This window comes from Caretta caretta, chromosome 24 (genome assembly GCF_965140235.1).
Source record: "Caretta caretta isolate rCarCar2 chromosome 24, rCarCar1.hap1, whole genome shotgun sequence".
Lineage (NCBI taxonomy): Eukaryota > Metazoa > Chordata > Testudines > Cheloniidae > Caretta > Caretta caretta.
Window position 1 is genome coordinate 8,199,605 of NC_134229.1, and position 20,136 is coordinate 8,219,740.

Genomic DNA, 20,136 nt, shown 5'->3' on the forward strand with positions numbered 1-20,136 from the left:
TTCCATAGCCTCCACACCCAGACGCCCAAGAACACGGTGGGGAGGCCTCCGGCCAACCAGCCACTCCCCCACAGAGGATTGCCCAAAAAAAAGAAGGCTGTCATTCAATAAATTTTAAAGTTGTAAACTTTTAAAGTGCTGTGCTTAAAGTGCTGTGTGGCATTTTCCTTCCCTCCTCCACCACCCCTCCTGGGATACCTTGGTAGTCATCCCCCTATTTGTGTGATGAATGAATAACGAATGCATGACTGTGAAGCAGCAATGACTTTATTGGCTCTGCAAGCAATGATTAAAGGGAGGAGGGGAGGGTGGTTAGCTTACAGGGAAGTAGAGTGAACCAAGGGGCGGGGGGGTTCATCAAGGAGAAACAAACAGAACTTTTACACCGTAGCCTGGCCAGTCATGAAACTGTTTTTCAAAGCTTCTCTGATGCGTACCGCGCCCTCCTGTGCTCTTCTAACCGCCCTGGTGTCTGGCTGCGCGTAACCAGCAGCCAGGCGATTTGCCTCAACCTCCCACCCCGCCATAAACGTCTCCCCCTTACTCTCACAGATATTGTGGAGCACACAGCAAGCAGTAATAACAGTGGGAATATTGGTTTCGCTGAGGTCTAAGCGAGTCAATAAACTGCGCCAGCGCGCCTTTAAACGTCCAAATGCACATTCTACCACCATTCTGCACTTGCTCAGCCTGTAGTTGAACAGCTCCTGACCACTGTCCAGGCTGCCTGTGTACGGCTTCATGAGCCATGGCATTAAGGGGTAGGCTGGGTCCCCAAGGATACATATAGGCATTTCAACATCCCCAACAGTTATTTTCTGGTCTGGGAATAAAGTCCCTTCCTGCAGCTTTTGAAACAGACCAGAGTTCCTGAAGATGCGAGCATCATGCACCTTTCCCGGCCATCCCACGTTGATGTTGGTGAAACGTCCCTTGTGATCCACCAGAGCTTGCAGCACTATTGAAAAGTACCCCTTGCGGTTTATGTACTCGGCGGCTTGGTGCTCCGGTGCCAAGATAGGGATATGGGTTCCATCTATAGCCCCACCACAGTTAGGGAATCCCATTGCAGCAAAGCCATCCACTATGACCTGCACATTTCCCAGGGTCACTACCCTTGATATCAGCAGATCTTTGATTGCGTGGGCTACTTGCATCACAGCAGCCCCCACAGTAGATTTGCCCACTCCAAATTGATTCCCAACTGACCGGTAGCTGTCTGGCGTTGCAAGCTTCCACAGGGCTATCGCCACTCGCTTCTCAACTGTGAGGGCTGCTCTCATCTTGGTATTCATGCGCTTCAGGACAGGGGAAAGCAAGTCACAAAGTTCCATGAAAGTGCCCTTACGCATGCGAAAGTTTCGTAGCCACTGGGAATCGTCCCAGACCTGCAACACTATGCGGTCCCACCAGTCTGTGCTTGTTTCCCGAGCCCAGAATCGGCGTTCCACAGCATGAACCTGCCCCATTAGCACCATGATGCATGCATTGTCAGGGCCCATGCTTTCAGAGAAATCTGTGTCCATGTCCTGATCACTCACGGGACCGCGCTGACGTCGCCTCCTCGCCCGGTATCGCGTTGCCATGTTCTGGTGCTGCATATACTGCTGAATAATGCGTGTGGTGGTTAATGTGCTCCTAATTGCCAAAGTGAGCTGAGCGGGCTCCATGCTTGCCGTGGTATGGCGTCCGCACAGAAAAAAGGCGCGGAACGATTGTCTGCCGTTGCTCTGACGGAGGGAGGGGCGACTGACGACACGGCTTACAGGGTTGGCTTCAGGGAGCTAAAATCAACAAAGGGGGTGCCTGTACATCAAGGAGTATTTCAGGCAGGACTGCACGGAGGGTTCCAATAAGAAATGGTGCACCTAAGTTATCGTTGTTATTGGAACAAGGAGGTTAGCCTGGCCTCTGATTGATACATGGCTAGATTTACCTCGCTGCACCTTCTCTGTGAGTGACTGCAGTGTGACCTAGAGGAATGAGTCCCCTAGACAGGGGAGGAGGCAAATGAGTACAAAACAAATCTGGTCTATTTCTTGTTTTGACCCACTCCATCTATCTTTTACATCTTTGGCTGGCAGCAGACGGTGCAGAAGGACTGCATGCCATCCACATCTCATGGCTGCTTGGCAGAAGATGGTACAGTACGCCTGCTAGCCATCCCCATCTCTTGCCTGCCTGGCAGAAGATGGTGCAATACGACTGCTAGCAATCCTCATCTCTTGCCTGCCTGGCAGAAGATGGTACAGTACGACTGCTAGCAGTCCGTATCGCCTGCCTGCTCACCATAAGACGGTTCAATAGGACTGACTGCAGGACTAAAGAGAATGACCTGGTCAAGTCACTCCAAATTTAGTCCCTGCGCCCATGTCTGCCCAGGCGCTCCCAGCCGACGCGGCCAGGAGCACCTCGGACACGATGAGGACGACTACCAATCGTATTGCACCGTCTGCTGCCAGAAGGCAAGGGGTTGCTGCTACTGTGCAGCAAAGCCGTACCGCGTCTGCCAGCACCCAGGAGACATAGGGTGACGGTTACCTGAGCGGGCTCCATGCTTGCTGTGGTATGGCGTCTGCACAGGTAACTCAGGAAAAAAGGCGCGAAATGATTGTCTGCCCTTGCTTTCACGGGGGGAGGGAGGGAACGGGAGGCTGACGATATGTACCCAGAACCACCCGCGACAATGTTTTAGCCCCATCAGGCATTGGGATCTCAACCCAGAATTCCAATGGGCAGCGGAGACTGCGGGAACTGTGGGATAGCTACCCACAGTGCAACGCTCCGGAAGTCGACGCTTGCCTCGGTACTGTGGAAGCGCTCCGCCGAGTTAATGCACTTAATGCACTTAGAGCATTTACTGTGGGGACACACACACTCGAATTTATAAAACCGATTTCTAAAAAACCGACTTCTATAAATTCGACCTTATTCCGTAGTGTAGACATACCCATAGTTACACCAATATAGGTCTGCAGTGTAAACCTGGCCTAAGTCCCAGATTTCAGGGGTAGTTAGTTACCTACATATCCTTGCATAATACAGGTTTCAGAGGAACAGCCGTGTTAGTCTGTATTCGCAAAAAGAAAAGGAGGACTTGTGGCACCTTAGAGACTAACCAATTTATTTGAGCATAAGCTTTCGTGAGCTACAGCTCCCTTCATCGGATGCATCGGATGTAGCTCACGAAAGCTTATGCTCAAATAAATTGGTGAGTCTCTAAGGTGCCACAAGTCCTCCTTTTCTTTTTGCTAAATATCCTTGAGGATCTGGGCCTAATTGACTTGCCCAAGGTCACAGAGGCAGCGGTGGGAGCTGAAACCAGGTCTCGCTACAGGCAGGCTGGTACACTAACCCCTCCGCCACCCATCTTCTCCACTGAGCGATCTACGTCGGCAGGCCTGGCCTCTTGCCAACCGCTCTCTGGCTTCCCAATGGGAACCTGTCCCCAGGTCATGCTGTAGCAAGTCCACTCGCTGCCTCCCCACTAAGAAACCCACAGCCGGTCACGGTCCCAGTGCCGCCCGCCCCAGTGCTCCCCCTGGGGCACGGCCCGTCTGGCGTCTTCCAGCAGGAGCGAAGCTTGGCGCGGTGCACAAGCCAAGCTGAGAACCACCTGACACCCTGCTTCCACCCACCCTGGCTCTGGAGCGACACGCTGGACAGGTTTTTCTTTGCACTTCTCGTCAGCAGCTCCATGCCCAATGACTGATCCCCGCCGGGGAGGGGCATCCCTCCAGTGCCCACTGTCCCAGCAGGTCCTGGCTGGCGGTGGATGTCACGTCAAGCTGGGGACTGCGGAATACAATGTAGCCAGTGTCCGGAAAAATCCGGGTGCTGGGAGGATGGACAGGCTGTATGTGTGGGTTGCCATGGCTGCTTCTGGGTGGGTTAGGGGGCGGAGGGTTGTTTATATGCCCCCGCTTGTCCCCACGCCTGCACAGGAGGGTGTTTATTTGGGAGTGGGACAGATGATACACGCCCACCAGTTGTGTGGACCTCAGCCGATCAGATTTCTTTAGTCCTGGCCACTCCCTGCATCAGCCGAGCACACACACTGGTCGGGTCATAGTGTGCACTGATCCGGACTCTGACTAGTGCGGCTTGGGGTAAGTGCAGCCTTGTCAGGTCTGTCTCAGTCTCTGAGAAATCCAGCTCTTCTGCTGGCCAGCTGAGCTGCAAACAAGGAGAGTCAGGACCCCTGGGTTCCTTTCCTGGGTCTAGGAGGGGAGTAAAGTCTAGTGGTTAGAGCGGGGGGCAGGGCGCGGGGGTCAGGACGCCTGGGTTCCCTTCCCAGCTCTGGAAGGAGAGTGTGTTCCAGTGGTGAGGGCAGGGGACTGGGAGTCTGGACTCCTGCGATCTAGTCTCAGCTCCCCCCGACTCCCACCATGGACATGGCCCACTCACTTTCCCCCTCCGCGCCCCAGTTCCCCCATCTGTGGAATGAGGATGACGCTAATTAACAGGGGTGGATCTGCAGCTGGTGATCAAGAGCATGTCCAGTACCTAGATCTCAATGGGGATTAGCCGGACAGACACATACATCTGCCAGCTTCCCACAGCGTGGATTAATTAATTAATAATCATTCTTAGCATTTCTATGGGGAGCTTAACTTCAATTAGTGCTTGAGATGCTGTGGGGAGATGGAGCCCCACTAACTGGCCAGGCTGCCTTACACTTTAGGGGGACTCCTGCTTTTTATGGCTGCCACCCCCAGGGCTTCAGACCAGTAAGGGATCCCTGAGTCCCAATGGGGCTGCAGGGAACAGGGAGAGGAGTACAAAGTGGGGGAGGAGCACTGGGCACGGAGAAGACGGAGCGCATGCCGCCCCCCCAATGCCGCAATCCCCAGGGCAACACTCCCCCGTGCGTGCTGTGAAAGGCTCTCCCATGCAAGGCTCCCCAGCGTACACCCCCCACCCCGTGCACCAGACTCCCTGCAGACCAGATTAGAATCTCAGCTCCCTGCTCGCAATAGACTAACTGAGTTAGTTCTGCCTGGCAGCTCGCTGGGCCGTGGTCACGAGCAAGTGCAGCCGGGAGGTGGAGGCGGGAGCCAGAGAAGGAGGCCATCTCCGGGCCCGTGGCAAAGGCTCCAGCTCCGTGCTAAAGGCCAGGCTGGGAGAGGCAACCTGCAAAAGGCTCCGGGCATCTCGAACTGTCTTTCCTCCCAAGATGTTTGAGTTCAAAAGCAACCCAGAGCCTCGAAACAGCCCAAATAAAAGCCCCCCGTGGCGCTCGCTTCCCCTTGGCGCCTGTCCAAGGCATAGGCTCTTCCAGCCTGTGTCACGGCCTGCGCCCTCCCATCCCCCAGCCTGGTGCGGTTTGAGAAAGAGAGGCTGGGGACGGGGACTGGAAAGCAAGAGGTTTGGGGAGGCTGTTGTGGAAAGTCTCTGGCTGCACTGACGAGCTGGTTGGATCTCCAGACAAAGCAGTCTCGCCTCACTCCAGACACGAGGCCTGGATTGCTAGCACCGGCCTCGTTAATTTCGCCCCTTTGGAGGTTGCTTGTAAAGCCCCATCTGCAATGAACAAATTCCCTTCAAAGGCCACCATTCCCGTCTGCCTGATGGCCAGCGCTCTGGGCTGACACGCCAGGGCCCTCCGCCGCTCAAAGCGGGAGCTGTGATGAATTGGGCGAAAGCACCAACGCTCTGTGGCTGCAGCTGTCACCACTCGCACCCTCCGCAGGTCAGCACAGAGAAGGACCCAGAACACACACTCATCGGTTAGGCTGGCAAAACTGGCTTCAGCAATGGATCCACGCTTTTTAGCTCAGGGAAAATCTCACTGCAGGGAAGTGTGTCTAAGGGCAGATGTGTTCCAGCTGCAGACATGTGCAGGCCAGGTCCCCAGCTGTTGTCAATGAGCAGTGCTATGCTGAAATCAATGGAGCTCCAGACAATGACCGAGCTGTAGGACTCTGAACATTGGTGTGCCAGGCGCTGCCCAGACACAGGGCGACCGAGATCGGGGCCCCGTCGTGCCGGGCGCTGCCCAGACACAGGGCGACCGAGATCGGGGCCCCGTCGTGCCGGGCGCTGCCCAGACACAGGGCGACCGAGATCGGGGCCCCGTCGTGCCGGGCGCTGCCCAGACACAGGGCGACCGAGATCGGGGCCCCGTCGTGCCGGGCGCTGCCCAGACACAGGGCGACCGAGATCGGGGCCCCGTCGTGCCGGGCGCTGCCCAGACACAGGGCGACCGAGATCGGGGCCCCGTCGTGCCGGGCGCTGCCCAGACACAGGGCGACCGAGATCGGGGCCCCGTCGTGCCGGGCGCTGCCCAGACACAGGGCGACCGAGATCGGGGCCCCGTCGTGCCGGGCGCTGCCCAGACACAGGGCGACCGAGATCGGGGCCCCGTCGTGCCGGGCGCTGCCCAGACACAGGGCGACCGAGATCGGGGCCCCGTCGTGCCGGGCGCTGCCCAGACACAGGGCGACCGAGATCGGGGCCCCGTCGTGCCGGGCGCTGCCCAGACACAGGGCGACCGAGATCGGGGCCCCGTCGTGCCGGGCGCTGCCCAGACACAGGGCGACCGAGATCGGGGCCCCGTCGTGCCGGGCGCTGCCCAGACACAGGGCGACCGAGATCGGGGCCCCGTCGTGCCGGGCGCTGCCCAGACACAGGGCGACCGAGATCGGGGCCCCGTCGTGCCAGGTGCTGCCCAGACACAGAGTGACTGAGCTCAGGGCCCCGTCGTGCCGGGCGCTGCCCAGACACACCTGAGAGACAGTCCCCTGCAGGGTGCACAGACGTTTTGGGGAGCCTGAGACAAAATACGAAACAGAGGCTCCCCACCCTTCCAAAAATATTATCCCTGGGGGAAGGCCCTGGACTCGCCCAGCAGCGGTGGCTCCTGTCCCACATGGCTGAGCCTGGCTCCCCACTCTGGGCACTGCAACCTAGTGCATGGGGTTGCAGCACCACTCCAGTTAGGGGGCCCTCTCAAATGGGAGGCCCAGGGCAAAGGGCCCCTTTTGCTCCCCCAGGCAGCCCTGAGTAGCTCACAGTCTAAATAGAGTAGGCAGCTAAGGATGGAAGGGGAAACTGAGGCACAGAACAGCCGCCAAGAGTCTTACAGCAGATAGTGGAATAGAACCTAGGTGTCCTGTCTCCCATGTGGCTCTCTGGCCAGTGCCTTACTCACTGGGGTACATTTAATCCCCTTCAGGGCAGTGCCGGGGGACACACCCCATGAGCAGGGGCACTATGCAGGGGAAGTTTGCTCTGCTGCTGCCCAAGCTGCGTGGATAAGGCAGCCTACATGGCTCCCAATTCCGCCCCTGCGAGTTTGCACTTACCCCGCGGATCTCCGTCCTCCATCCCCGAGGGCCGCCAAAGGAGCAGGGCACGTGCAGGAGGCCTGGACCGGGGCAGGGAACCAGCCCGCATACCTGAATCGGATTGGGCTTGAGGAAATCAGGCCTGTGACTGGGCCTGTTGATGGTGGCTGTTTTGGGATGCTGGGGGGATGGTTAAGTCTCCCTGTGGGGGCCTCACCCCCGCCCCTCTCTGCCTTTCAGAGCTGTCCAAAGACAAAGACAACGCCATGCTCCTGGGGGACGGGATGGACAGACGCTCCCTCGCCCATGAGATTCTCAGCCAGCTGCCCCTGGCCCAGCAGGTGACTGGTGCCACGGAGCGTGGGAGGAGGGGGGCACCATGGGCATCCCTGCCCGGGGCATTGTGGGCATGGGTGGAAGGGTGTTTTGGGGCGTCTCTGCAGGCATCATGGGTATTTTAAGGATGTTCTTGGGCACCATGGTGAGCGTTTCACCCTAGCAAGTGGGGAGCGGTGAGCACTGTGAGGGGGTGATTTGGGTTTCCATTGGGTTAACCCCAGTGATAGCCAGTAGCATGGAGACCCACAGGTATGCCCCACTAACATCAAGTAGCAGAAAGTCCCACAGGTTACCCTCAATAATGGCAGAAGTCCCACAAGTTAATCCTAGTAATACCCAATGACAGTGAGTTCCAATAATATCCAGTATGAGGGATCCCACAGGTTAAATCATTTCCAGTAGCAGTGAATTCCATGAGTTAACTCTGATAATGATATCCAGTGGCAGGGAGTCCCACATGCTACCCTCAGTAATAGCCCACTGCAGTGAGTCCCACAGATTAACCCCAGTACTATCCAATGGCAGTGGGTCCCACAGGTTAAACTGAGTAATATCCAGTCGCAGGGAGTCCCATGAATTAACTTCAATAATAACCCGGGGCAGTGAGGTCCCACAAGCTAATCATGTTAATATCTAGCAGCAGTGAATCCCCTAGGTTAACCCCACCAATAGCGAGTGACAGGGAGTCCCGCAGGCTCACCTCAACAATATCACACAGCAACAAGTTCCATATATGAATTTCAATAACCACTACTTGCTTAACCGTCTCCACTCTTGCCATAGACAGCAGCCTGGGGGACCCTGGGCACCATCAAACCCTACCTGGGCTTTGACGTGGAGAGTGACGTGCAGCACCTCACAGAGGCCATCGTGGGCAATGGTAACGTGATCCCACCGTGGAGGGGGTGGGGGAGGGGATCCCAGCACCCAGCTGAATGGGTTCACACCCAGCTTCCCTGCCCGCTTGCTACAGGCGCTGACCATGGGGCCATCCTGGACGTGCTGACCAATCGGACCAGCGCCCAGAGGCAGCAGATCACCAAGGTGTTCCAGGCTCTCACCAAGCAGGTGATGGGAAGGGCCCCGGGGTTGGGGGGCACTGGGCTGGGCTCTCAGCAGCAGCGATGCTGTCTGCTTGGGGCCCATTTCAGGCACTGGAGTCTGGCTGCCCTGCAGAGAGATGCCGTAGTGCACAAGATGGGGCCGTGTGCCGGGCGTTTGGCAACGCACCAGCCATGCGGAAGACAGGGCAGCCACTCAGTGGGCTCCTTTCTGTGTCCCCATGCTCCTTTGGGTTCAACCCCACCCTGTCATATTAATAACCCAACACATCCTGGTTGCCGCTACGCTGCACAGTGGGCCACTGAGATCCTGACTGTGACTGTTCTGATCCTCCTATGGCCATAGCCCAGGCCCCAGCACTTGCGCCAACAGAGAATCCCTATTAGCTGTGGGCAGTATAGGGCTTATGCCACATTGCCGAATCTCTCCACTAGGGGGCAGCGGTGCATCCACAGACACTGGCCGCCTCATTACAACCTTTTCCCTTTCTCTAGAGGCTTCCATCTGAAACTCTGTGCAAATAATATTTATTAACCCTTGCAGCTCCCCTGTATGGGAGCCCTTATTCTCGCCACTTAACAAATGGGGAAACTGAGGCTGTGCTGAGGTTACACAGCGAGTCAGTGGCAGAACCGTGAATACAGCCCAGGAATCCTGACTTGCTGCCTCTTGCTCTACCCACTGGACCACACCCTCCCAGAACCCAGGAGTCCTGCCTTGTTTCATGCTCCAACTGCTAGACCAGCCCACTTGGGGTGACCATTCGCAGGGCCCTGAGGAAGGGAGCTGCCATGGGGTCCCCCAAATGCATGAAGCCTCCTGTCTCAGGGGAGTTGGGGCCTGGAGCTAGGCCACTGCTTGGCCCCAGCTCTGACCACTCCTGGGCTCTCTTCCAGGACCTGCTGAAATCCATGGAAGCGGCTCTGTCAGGGAACCTGGAGCGGGTCATCGTGGGGCTGCTGAAGCCACCGGCTCAGTACGATGCTCACGAGCTGAGGGCGGCCATGCAGGTACGGCCTGGGGACACAGCACCCCTTTGGGAGGCCAGTGGGGTGCATGTGGCCTATCAGCCCTGCTCCCGACTCTGCGCATGGCCGCGTCCAGCAGTGAGGGGCCCGCCAGAGAGACTACAAACACAGGTGGAAAATACCCAGAGGAAATTTGACAAATTCATCTGGTCAGTGGGAGGGGTTTAAGAGCAGGAAGGGTTGAGGAGGGGGCAGTGAGTGAGGGGCTTGCAAAGGGGATATAGCAGCAGAAAAACTCAAGCGAATTTTGGACTGGCCAAGTCAAGGTTGGGATGTGATATTATCATATATAATATGTATTGTGTTTGTCAGGGTTCCTTCCCCACTCTGAACTCTAGGGTACAGATGTGGGGACCCACATGAAAGACTCCCTAAGCTTATTCTTACCTAGCTTAGGTTAAAACTTCCCCAAGGTACAAACTTTGCCTTGTCCTTGAACCGTATGCTGCCACCACCAAGCGTGTTAAACAAAGAACAGGGAAAGAGCCCACTTGGAGACGTCTTCCCCCAAAATATCCCCCCAAGCCCTACACACCCCCTTTCCTGGGGAGGCTTGAGAATAATATCCTAACCAATTGGTTACAAAATCATCAAAAACCCAAACCCCTGGATCTTGGAACAATGGAAAAATCAGTCAGGTTCTTAAAAGAAGGGTTTTATTAAAAAAAGAAAGGTAAAAATCATCTCTGTAAAATCAGGATGGAAAATACTTTACAGGGTATTCAGATTCAAAACACAGAGGATCCCCCTCTGGGCAAAACCTTAAAGTTACAGAAAACAGGAATAAACCTCCCTCTTAACACAGGGGAAATTCACATAAAACAAAAGATAAACTAATCCGCCTTGCCTGGCTTACCTATGCTGGTTGCAATATTGGAGACTTGGATTAGGATGGGTTGGAGAAGATGGATTTCTGTCTGGCCTCTCTCAGTCCCAAGAGAGAACAACACATAAACAAAGGTTTCAGAGTAGCAGCCGTGTTAATCTGTATCCGCAAAAAGAAAAGGAGGACTTGTGGCACCTTAGAGACTAACCAATTTATTTGAGCATGAGCTTTCGTGGGCTACAGCTCACTTCATTGGATAAACAAAGAGCACAAACAAAACCCTCCCCTCCAACCCCCACCAAGATTTGAAAGTAACTTGTCTCCTTATTGGTCCTTTGGGTCAGGTGCCAGCCAGGTTAGCTGAGCTTCTTAACCCTTTACAGGTAACAGGATGTTGCCTCTGGCCAGGAGGGTTTTTATAGCACTGTATACAGAAAGGTGGTTCCCTTCCCTTTATATTTATGACAGTGGTAGAGGCCCCATGGTGCCAGGCGCTGCATAGACACAGACAGTCCCTGCCCCAAGCAGCTCACAGTCAGAACAGACCAGACGAAGAGTTGGAGAGGAAAGTGAGGCACTGTGAGGGGACAGGACTTGCCCAAGCTCACCCAGCTGGTCCGTGGGCATAGAACCCAGGTGTCCTGCCACTCTGGGGTGACACCTTGGAGGGAGGTCCGAGAAGAGCAGCACAAACAAGGAGGATGGCAGGAGCTGTACAGAGAGGTTAGAAGGGGGACGTGATAACAGGCGTCAAATGCCGTTCACGTCCCGAGGACTAGCTTGCCATAAAGCAGCATCACTGCCCATCCCCGCTCCTGGCTCAATGCTTCTCCTTTGGGCTGGCCCTCTCCACCCCCTATTCCAGTGAAGCCAGCAGTGGGCTTGTCCTCATCCCATGGCCATGCCAGCCACTCCCATGCCAGCCACTCCTGTACCCGCTCTGTGCCCTTTGCTTTCACAGGGCATGGGCACTGACGAAGATGCTTTGACCGAAATTCTCTCCACTCGATCCAACCAGCAGCTCAGAGAAATCCTGGCCTTTTACCAGCAAGGTAAAAGTGGGGGCGGGGAAGGCCAGGGGCTGTGAGGGGAGCCCCAGTTTAGTGCTCTCTGAGCCCTGGAGGAAGGGCCCTGCTACCCTGAGGACATTTGGATTCGTGTGTCTCTACAGCCAGCTGGGATTCCTTTTTCAATAAAAACGGGCCGGGGGGGGGGGAGGGAATCATTTTGTCATCTATCAGCCAGGCTCCTTGCTTGAACTACATCTCTCATGATGCACCACACTCTCCCCTTTTCGTGAGGAAGGTGGTGCATCATGGGAATCACTGGCCATGATGCATCATGGGAAATGTAGTCCAGCCAGGGAGCCTAGCCCAAGAGAGGAAAATGGGGAGCATGAGGCACCGCAATAGCATTTCCTAATTGAAAGAGTTCAATTTTGGGGCATTCTGCTTTTCAATGAAAAATGAAACTTTTCTGTGGGGGAGTAGATATGTGTTGCGATTTTGTGTTTTTTAGTCAAAACCCCAATTTTCTGTCAAAAAACAGTTTCAATGAAAAATTTTGGACCAGTCCTATGTGGTCGCACATTAGGGTCGCTTTCTGTCCCCCCACCCCAAGGCTAGAGTATATATACAGGCTTCGGCAGCTAGCCTAGCAGGGGTGCTCCTTTAACTCAAGCAGAAAAGGTTGCTGCTTTTAAATCCAGAGGTCTCTTGGTTTGATCCCTGCATATATTCTAGCTGGCGGCCGTGTTACCCATGCAAGCCCACTGAGCTGAATTCCCCTTTAACCAGGGTGGTTTCTCTATCTCCAGATTTTAAAGCAGACCCTGAGAAGGACATAGCCTTGGAAACCAGCGGTTGGTTCAAGGAAATTCTCCTGGCTCTAGCAAAGGTAAAACTTTGTTTGGTTCCTTTTCTGCATAACCTGAATGGGCACGTACACTGGGGACCACTGCTCAGCTGCAGGAACCAGCAGAGCAAGGGTGGGGGGCCGAGCACGCACCCACCTGCTTTACCATCTCCAGCACTCCCTTCCCTCAGCATTTGTGGGCATCATGGTACATACAGCTACTGGCAAACAGACAAGCTTCCACACCACTTGAGACCCAGCTTTGTTTCTGTTAATTACCAGACAGCCACTCTCTGCCTCCTCCACGCAGCCTACCCAAGGGTCCTCTAGTGGCTGAATATTGTAACTGCGAGCGGACATCCTGTTAGGTGGGTTGTGGGGCGAGGGACTCCAGCTCTGACCACGTCACAAATCCATCTCTCCGGCCTTCTACCCTGCAGGGGAAGCGTGAGCGTGACACTGGGATCATCGACTATGCCCTGATACAGCAGGATGCCGAGGTGAGCCTGGGGATGTGCCCAAGGTGGTGGGGGGTGAGTTGTTGAAATCCTCCTGCTGGACTGACTGGGGGGAGTTCCATGCCTCCCGGGGTCCCCAGGGATCCATGCTCAGAGAGAGGCATTGGGATGGGGTCGTTTTGGGATGGCGTCAGCCTCCTGAGGCCAAGGAGCCGTGGCAGCAGTCAGTACTGCACCTTGCTGTACACCGGCCACAGGCCACAGTAGTGACACGATTGGCACCAATGGGCGGCTGCCCCCTGCCCATTGCACCTGTTTGTCCCCGTGCTTCTGGATCACGTGCCCCTTGCCTGCCTCAGGTCTGAGCTTCCTCAGCGAAGCCAAGCTCAGTGCACCTTTGCTCAGAGCTGCCTGGTTATGGCTCTGGAATAGATGCCCCCGGTCCCATCTTGCTGCATCCCCCAACCCAGAACACAGTGGGATTAATTCCAGGCTAATGGGGAAGCCCTCTGGGGGGGAGTCACTTCTCGCAGCACCCACAGCCCATCACCGCTCTCCTCCTCTTCCAGGCTCTTGCAGACCCAGGAGCCAGCAGCGAGGGGGCTGGTGAGAGGACATGGATAAGTATCTTCACGCAGCGAAGCCCTGAGCATCTCAGCAGAGGCAAGGCCCAGATGCCCTGCTGCAGGAACCTGGCGTCACTCACAGCTGGGAGCTGGCACAGGGAGTCGGGGCATTTCTCTCTCTGTGTCCATGTGGCCCGACCCAGGGGTACCCTGGAAATTTTGTCCACGGGCTGCCCCACCCCCTTGCAGGCACTCGCCACTAGTCCTGCAGGGACATGGCCTCCTGGAAGCAGGGTGCGGCTGGGCAGGGCCCTGGGGGGAAGCCCTGGTACAGGAACCGGCCCCATAGCAGCAGGGGAGAAGGGGCAGTGGCCACCTCACTGTCCACTCAGGTTTGGACCTGCAGCCCCTCTGTCATGACAAGGGTGCTGGTCGGGCCAAGTCTGAGTGAGTGGTGTCATGATCTGACACATGGGGGTTCTATGCTGCTTAGGTCTCACCCATGGTCAGTGGGGTGGCCAGCACTGCATCCCCTTACCACTGCCATGGGGCTGGCTTCTGCACCCCGGCTCCCCATCGGGGGGCTGCCCGGCCTCCAGCGGCCCATGTCCCCTCTGCTCTGCCCCCAGGACTCGTTCAGCAACAGCCTGGAGACCTGCACAAGCATGGGAAGCTGCAGTGGGTACCCGCCCGGGGGAGCCGGCCAGGACGGGGGTGGCAGGCGCACACCATGTGAAAAATGTCTGCAGGCATCCTGGCCCCAGGGTAGATGGTGTCATGCGGGCAACGCTGTATTTCACCAGTGTCGCTCGTTTCGCTCGGCAGGGCGGGAGTGAACCCTACCCTAAGAGTGCAGTGTGGCTGGTCTGTGCAGCGTGTCCCTGCCCCAGGAGTGCTTTGCTGGTACGGCGCCCTGGGACAGCCCCCCGGCAAAGCACGCCACGTGCAGGCCAGGACTAACTCTCCCCTTTCCAACTCTGGTAGTGTTCAGTCAGTACCGGAAATCCCACGGGCTGGAGGTGGAGGAGACCATCTGCAAGCGCTTCCGGGGAGATGGCCAGATGGCCATGCTGGCCCTAGGTAAGCACTAACCTGGGCTGCAGTTGGGTCTGGGTCCCCTGAACCTGAGAGCGCCATCAGCCAAGTGCAGTTCAGAGGCAGAAGGGCCCAGGGGTTAGTGTGCCAACTGGGGGTTTGTGCTCTGCTAGGGACTCCCAGGGTGACCTTGGACCAGTCGCTCCATGCCTCAGTTTCCCATGGGGACCGTGGCATTTACCTGCCTCAAAGCGGGTTGGATCAATCCGCTAAAGCCTGGGAAGTGCTCAGGGATGGCGGCCGGAGAGGTAGAAGAGAATATTTAGTGGGAGTCACTATTGCAGATTCCCTGTTTTCTGATGGCGTCATCCACGGGTGACGGCCCCATTTATAAAGGGCTAATCCCTGGCAAATGGACGGGGGATGCACGGTGCAGACATGAGTAGTGGGTGGTAGGCGTGGCTTTGCGGCCATCAGAAGAAGGGAGCATAGATGGTTCTAAGGACCCCATTTGACTCCCTCTAGAGCACCCGATTGATTCACATAGGTTATACGTTCTGTGGGACAGGGACTGGATTTGTACAGTGCCTAGCGCAATGGGGGCCTGGGCCAAGCTACTCATTTATTTATTAACTCATTATAAACAGACCCTGCAGCATCAAGTGAGAGCCAGGCTTTGGGCTCCACTCAAGGCCTGGAAGAACACGAGCATGCGCAGGGCAGTGGGCATGAAGGGTTCTGGGCTCAGGGGTGACTCAGGGCTGGCACCGAGCTGCCTGGCCTTGAGGGACAAGATGGGCGATTGCTGCCCCTGGGGCACCAGGACAAATGCCACCTCCTTGCTAAGGAGCATTGCCATCCGCTGGCCTCTCTGTGCAGCGAGTGCGGTGGGTCTCAGCGCAGTTCCTAGCAGGCCGGCGTTTGCCTGGCAGACGCCAGCTGCAGCGTTGTCTCTAGCGAGCCCCTCGGGCTGGCAGCCCCCCCTGAGTGGCTGAGCACCGAAGGGGTTATGGGGGTGGAACCGCCTGCCCCGTCAGCTATGGGAGAATTCCCAGGAGGTGTGTACAGTACAGGGCTTATGACACCGAGTGGAGCAGTTCTGATTCCATCCATCAAAGTGCAGTGGTGCCCCGTGCATGCCAGCCAGCATGTGCCATGGCTTGAACCCTGGGCCCCCCCTCTCATTTCAGCCTCGGCGTGCAGGAACACCCCGCGCTACTTTGCCGAGAAGCTGCACAATGCCGTGAAGGTGAGTCGCCTTCAACCCATGCCAGTGAATCGGCGGTGTATGGGCCCAGCGGCCTTTTGGGGCAGCCCGGCAGTGATGTTCGGGCTGCAGGGGGTTCTGTGCATGCCACTAAGGTCAGACAGGACCTTTAGCCATCGGGAGGGGGCCGATGCTGCATTAGTCTGCTTGCAGGGGGCAGTTACTGGGCTGTAGAAACCAGTGGGGATACAGTGACCCCTACCACCAGAACTTGGGGCTCCACTTCCCATCTATCGGCGGCTGAAATTTCTCCATCTCCCAGCCTGAGCGTGCACCTCCCCTCTCCTCCCCTCCCCCACAGGGCCCCGGCACCGATGACAAAGTCCTGATCCGTGTCCTGGTCTCCCGCAGTGAAACCGACCTGCTGAGCATTCGCTCCGAGTTCAAGAAGTGCCATGGGAAGTCTCTGTACTCCTGTCTCCAGGTCAGCCTGCTGCGCCCGCCCGGGGGCAGAGACAGAGACAGAACCAACACCAGCATGCCCTAGAACCCGGGGGGGCATAGAGCCGCCAGGCCAAGCACCCCCCATGGTCCTGACTCCCACATTCCCTGCTCTACCCACTAGACCCCACTTTCCTCCCAGCACCAGGATTAGAACCCAGGAGTCCTGGCTCCCAGCCCCTTGCCTAGTGAGAGCAAGACCGGACCCTGCTCCTTGGAGTCAGGCATAGAATCTGGGCCCTCCACCACCAACTTTCCTGTCCTACCCACTAGACCGCGCTGCTTTCTTCCAGTGTTTGCTGTAAAGGTTTAGGTTGGGAAATGTCTCATTGCTCTCTCCTTTCCTTGCTCCAGGTGGAGACGAGAGGCGATTACCAGGCAGCGCTGCTAGCCTTGTGCAGGGCGGAAGACCTGTAGGGCAGCTGCCAGCTTCGGAGAAACCCGCTGAGCCCATTGGCCTGCAGAAAACGGTGGGGAACAGTGCACCAGAGAGGGAGGGAAGCATGAGTCCGCCCAGTGGCATCGAGTTCATTCCTTTTATCACGTTCACTCATTTTATCATGGAAACAGCCATGAGCTGCACTCAGCAGGGTGCATCTACGCTGCAACCGGGGTATGTGATCACATCCCCGAGCCTTGAATAACAAGAGCAGGGATGGGGGGCTGCCCGGGCAAGCCCTGCCCTCCCAGGACCCTGGGTATTTAGTTGAGCGGCCTCCGCTCATGCAGTGTTTCAACAGGTGCGCGCATCACTGCTGTTGTTGTTGGAGCGAGCTGGCTAGATCCTCGCTGCACGCTCTGCAATCACACTTCCCCAGGGCAGGGCAGACCATTTTTAAATCAAGGTTGGAGGTTTTGCTAAACGTTCTGCCCTAGGAATTGTTTCGGGGCAGGTCTCTGGCCTGCGCAATCCAGGAGGTCAGTCTAGATGATCACAATGGTCCCTTCTGGCCTTGGACTCTAGAAATACCAGGACCTGCAGCCGTCCCGGAGCTGAGAAATCAGGAGTGCTGCCAATTCTTGCGATGTTCTTGAAGTCCCAGCTCCAGGAGTCATGTGATTCTGGCGGAATGTTAGCTTGCATTTTCAAAAAAGGCTTTGTCCACATGGGAAAGTTTTCCAGTATGTTGTTTTTAAACTGATATAGTTATACTGGTATAACCTCCTCCATGGACAAGCCTATCCTGGTGCAAGAGGGCCATTTAGCTACGTCACTTGGGAAAGGGTTTAAGTGAAATCTAATACACACCCCCGTCCTACTGAAATAAGAGGGGCCACACCCGGGGTTACCCCAGTATTTCTCTCTCTGGCTAATTATAATACCTAGCTCTGATATTGTGCTTTTGTTCAGCAGAGTGCAAAGTGTTTTCTAACAGAGGGCAGTGTTCCTATCCCAATTTTACAAATGGGGCAACTGAGGCACAGAGCAGGCGGTGACTTGCCCAAGGTCACCCAGCAGGCCAGAGCTGCCATGTCCTCCCAGTCCAGCACTCCAGCTACTAAAACACTGCTGTGTAGACACACTCTCAATTTTTAGCCCTTGGGCTGGTGGAAAGAAGCTTGAGAATGTGACCTGAGGGCAACCCTCAGGGTTCAGAAACCGGGAGCTGGGGAACAGGAAGCCAGACTCCAAATTTATTATTTTTCAACAATCTCATGATTCTTCAGCCATGCTTGTGATATTTGCAGGCCTGATACCTGGTGTTTGATCCCTTGACTTTGGCAACAGAGTGTCAGGAAAATTGGTTTTGGCACCGGCTTGGCCACTATTAAAATTTCAACCTTCATAACTGTCAATCAGGAGGTGATTTTTTTTAACCAGTATAGTCAGACCAATGGGTCAAATCGTACTGTGTATACCAGTATAAAAGTACCTTATACTGGTACGGCTGATTCCCCTTCCCCTATAGAACCAGCTATGCTGGCATAATGCACCTCTCTCCTCATATAACTGCATCCCCACTAGGGCCATGCCTACCCTGTAGATCAGTGGCTCTCAACTTTTCCAGACGACTGTACCCCTTTCAGGAGTCTGATTTGTCTTGTGTACCCTCACTTCTGCTTACAAAACCAGACAGAAAAATACAGTTCTGGAAGTTCTCTGCATAGCGCTGGTTGAGAACCACTGCTATAGCCTTCTGCCAGCATCTAGCTGAGATCTAAACAGCTGAGAGCTGCCCCTTTAAGGCCAGGGCTACCCCGACCTCGGCTGGTATAGCTATGGCAGCCAGTAGCATCATCCCCGAGCTACAGTGTTATACCCCCACCGTAGACACAGTTATACGAGCGTTGCTCGTTTCGCTGGGCGGGGCCAGTAAAAGTGCGGTTTTGCCAGTGTAAGCTGCGTCCGCACTAAGCGTGCTTTGCTGTTCTATCACTGTAGTGTAGGGCCAAGCAGGGCCCTGGCTGCAGGGGGGGTTGGCTGCTTTAATTATACCAGGCTGTCGTTCAAAGTGGCACAACTTTCTAGCAGAGACACTTGTGCCTATCTGGCCCCACTCACGGTGGTGTGGACTCAGAGTGCCTCGGAGGCAGGGCCGTGCTGTTATCCCCCTCGCGTGGATGGGGAGGCGGCGCTAACAAAAGTGACGAGATTGGCCCAAGGCCATGCGGGGAGGCTGGGGATTCTGGTAGGACTGAACGCTGCTAGAATCGAGCACTCGCCATGTTCGTTTCCTGGAAAGAAGCCGATGGGAGGCCCTGCGGCTCTGCTGAACTGAATCACTCCGCCAAAATGAAACACGCATCATTTAAAAAAATAAATGATGAAACCCTTGGTTATGGAAAGAATGAAGCAACTGTCCCCTTTAATTTTCTCAGCCCAGAGGTGGCATGGTGCAGGGTGACCAAGGATCCAGTGGTGGAGTCAGGAAGAGAACCCAGGAGTCCTGACTCCCAGGCCTTCTCCTCACCCCACGTCCCTCCCCAGAGCTGGAAACGCAACCCAGGTGCCCTGCCTCCCAGGGGTCAGTTGCTCAGTGTCACCTAAAATGGTCCACTGTTGCTGCACTACCATGTATTGTTTTTAGGCAGGTCCTACATAAACAGCGACTTTTTAAATTCACCCTTTGCTGGCATCGGTGACTAACAAGAGAAGCAGCGGCTCCCGCAGGGTGACTGACATGCTGGCAAAGGGGGCCTCAGAAAAGTTAGAAGAAAGAAACACAAATTGGATTCCTGGCTCACTGCTCAAATCATGTCAGTTTCCCACACCGATGCGGTCATAAATATGAAAGGAAGGGTAACCACCTTTCTGTATACCGTGCTATAAAATCCCTCCTGGCCAGAGGCAACATCCTGTTACCTGTAAAAGGTTAAGAAGCTCAGGTAACCTGGCTGGCACCTGACCCAAAATGACCAATGAGGGGACAAGATACTTTCAAATCTGGAGCGGGTGGTGGGGAGGAGGCTTCTCTCTGTCTGTGCGATACCTTTGCCGGGAACAGATCAAGGATGCAAGCCCTCCAACTCTTGTAAAATTAGTAAGTAATCTAGCTAGAACATGCTTTAGGTTTTTTTTGTTTTGGCTTGTGAAATTCGCTGTGCTGGAGGAAATGCGTATTCCTGTTTTTGTGTCTTTTTGTAACTTAAGGTTTTGCCAAGAGGGATTCTCTATGTTTTGAATCTGACTGCCTGTAAGATTATCTTCCATTCTGATCTCACAGAGTTGTTCTCTTATCTTTTTTTGTTCTTCTAATAAAGTTCTGGTTTTTTAAGAATCTGATTGGGGTTTTTGGGTCTTAAAAATCAAGGCTGGTTTGTGCTCATCTTGTTTATTCTCAAGCCTCCCCAGGAAAAGGGGTGTAAGGGCGTGGGGGGATATTTTGGGGAAACAGGAACTCCAAGTGGTCCTTTCCCTGTTCTTTGTCTAAATCACTTGGCGGTGGCAGCATACTGTTCAAAGATAAGGCGAAATTTGTGCCTTGGGAAAGTTTTTAACCAAGCTGGTAAAAATAAGCTTAAGGGGTTTT

At 55.3% G+C, this 20,136-nt stretch overlaps 1 protein-coding gene across 2 annotated transcripts; it reads left to right on the forward strand.

Moving 5' to 3' along the window:
- The first annotated feature begins 4,028 nt into the window (after window positions 1–4,028).
- Window positions 4,029–19,882, forward strand: ANXA9 (annexin A9). 2 transcript variants are annotated; one of them, XM_048828732.2, is made up of 13 exons: window positions 4,029–4,109; window positions 7,530–7,630; window positions 8,412–8,508; window positions 8,602–8,696; window positions 9,587–9,700; window positions 11,506–11,596; window positions 12,361–12,440; window positions 12,839–12,898; window positions 13,426–13,519; window positions 14,407–14,502; window positions 15,648–15,706; window positions 16,026–16,148; window positions 16,520–19,881. In XM_048828732.2, exons 2-13 carry the CDS (start codon window positions 7,556–7,558, stop codon window positions 16,580–16,582), a joined length of 1,047 nt encoding a protein of 348 aa, XP_048684689.2. In that variant the 5' UTR covers window positions 4,029–4,109; window positions 7,530–7,555; the 3' UTR covers window positions 16,583–19,881. The 2 variants fall into 2 exon arrangements, with proteins under 2 accessions (XP_048684689.2, XP_074978994.1); XM_075122893.1 differs by lacking the exon at window positions 9,587–9,700 and having other exon boundaries at window positions 16,520–19,882.
- Window positions 19,883–20,136: the final 254 nt, after the last annotated feature.